Source organism: Nestor notabilis, unplaced genomic scaffold (assembly GCF_000696875.1).
Source record: "Nestor notabilis isolate BGI_N333 unplaced genomic scaffold, ASM69687v1 scaffold24376, whole genome shotgun sequence".
In the NCBI taxonomy this organism is placed as follows: Eukaryota; Metazoa; Chordata; class Aves; order Psittaciformes; family Psittacidae; genus Nestor; species Nestor notabilis.
Genome location: NW_009933636.1, coordinates 13,562 through 15,380, shown reverse-complemented (window position 1 = coordinate 15,380; position 1,819 = coordinate 13,562). Strand labels below are relative to the sequence as shown.

At 58.2% G+C, this 1,819-nt stretch overlaps 1 protein-coding gene across 1 annotated transcript in view; it reads left to right on the top strand.

Moving 5' to 3' along the window:
• Positions 1-532: 532 nt before the first annotated feature.
• Positions 533-1,819, top strand: part of LOC104407653 (deoxyribonuclease-1-like) — a gene marked incomplete at its 5' end in the record, with an annotated part of 2,523 nt that continues 1,236 nt past the window's right edge. The window contains 3 exons of the mRNA XM_010016984.1: positions 533-621; positions 788-871; positions 1,011-1,117. Coding sequence (XP_010015286.1) covers positions 533-621; positions 788-871; positions 1,011-1,117 — 280 coding nt within the window. The remainder of the gene's footprint in view (positions 622-787; positions 872-1,010; positions 1,118-1,819) is intronic.

Sequence of the window (1,819 nt, the reverse complement as noted above, 5' to 3'; positions counted from 1 at the left end):
CATCCATCCACCCATCCATCCATCTATCCATGTATCCACCCATCTATCCATCCACACATTTGTTCTTCCTTCAACACCATCTCCAACACTGGGCTACCTTCACTCTTACTGGTCCCCATCCAAGGATCATCCATCCACCCATCCATCCATCTATCCATGTATCCACCCATCTATCCATCCACACATTTGTTCTTCCTTCAACACCATCTCCAACACTGGGCTACCTTCACTCTTACTGGTCCCCATCCAAGGATGGGCAATGCTTGGTGCTGCCCAGTTCCTCACTCAGAGCAGCCTGCAAGCGAGGAGCTGCTGGGATGGTGGGTGGTAGACAGACGCACGTTAGAGGGCCCTGTGTCACCCCGGGGTTCCCCCAAGCCAGAGGATGCTGGCAGAGGAGGTCCCTCCTGGGTCTGGGGTTCCTCCTGCCCTGTTGCCAGCATGGGAGCCTTCAGAGCCCAGCCCAGGCACCCACGGGTGCTGCAGAAGCAGCTCCCAGCCAGGGCTGAGCAGCTCTGATTTGTCCCCCCAGATCCTGTTGGGATATGACATCACCCTGGTGCAGGAGGTGCGGGATGCTGACCTGAGCGCCGTGAAGAAACTCATGGACCAGCTCAACAGGTGCTCCCCATAGCACAGGGCTGGGGGTCCCTGCAAACGGGATGCTGGGGCAGATTCCAGCCGGAGCCTTGCTGTACCAGGGCACCTCCAGCTCAGCCACAGAGAGCACAGTGGGTGCTGGGGTGTGCCAGGAGCCTCCTCTCATCTCTCTGCATCTCACTCTCAGCGTGTCCCTGCACCCGTACAGCTTTTTGGATAGCATCCCCCTGGGTCGGACCAGCTACAAGGAGCAGTATGTCTTCATCTACAGGTAAGGGATGCTGCCAGGGTCCAGTGTCCCCTGTGTCACCCACTGTCCTCCTCAGTGGCCCCCAGAGGGCAGTGGGTACCTTTGGGGGCCCTGGCTGCAGCAGGAGCAGTGCTGTGGGCTGCCCTGCTCTTCCCCTCAGGTCGGACATGGTCTCAGTGCTGGAAAGCTACTACTACAATGACAGCTGTGGGACAGATGCCTTCAGCAGGGACCCCTTCATTGTGAAGTTCTTCTCACCCACCACGCGTGAGCAGAGCCGGCACTGGGGCTGCCCAGAGCTGGCACAGGGTTCCCTCTGCACAGAGCTGATGCCAGGCAGGGGGGTTGCACCCTGGAGCCCAGCTCAGGGGCTCCACCAGAGTCCTTCACTGTAGCAGGGCCTTCTCCTACCCATGGGTGCCCAGGGGTCCTGGGTGCTGCCCAGCGTGGCTAGCACTGCCTGCTGTTTCCCACCATGTGCCATCTCCCATCACCTCCCATTGCTGTCATCTCCCACCATGCGTTCTCTCCAGTTGTGTGCCATCTCACATCTCCAGCTGTTTTCCATCTTGTCCCACATCCCATCACCTGCTACCTGCTATCTTGTGCCATATCCCACTATCTGCTTCCTCTGCTTGAGTGTCACCTCCCCTCATGTACCATCCCCCATAGCTTGCCATGCCCCATCACCTGCCATCTCCATCACGTGCCATCTCCTGTCATGTCCCGTCTCCCACCTTGTGCCATCTCCCACCCTGTGCAATAACCTCCACCTCCCAAGAACCTCCCCAGGGTGTACACACTCGCCCATCTCTCTTCCACCCCTACCTCCTTCCCAAACCCACAGTGTCTTGGAAAAACTGATGAGAAACAAGCAGCAAACCCTAAACCACGTGCAGAGGGATGCAGCTCCCCACTGGAAATTCCAGCCTGGAGGACAAGCAGACCACAAAAAGCCAATACACCCCT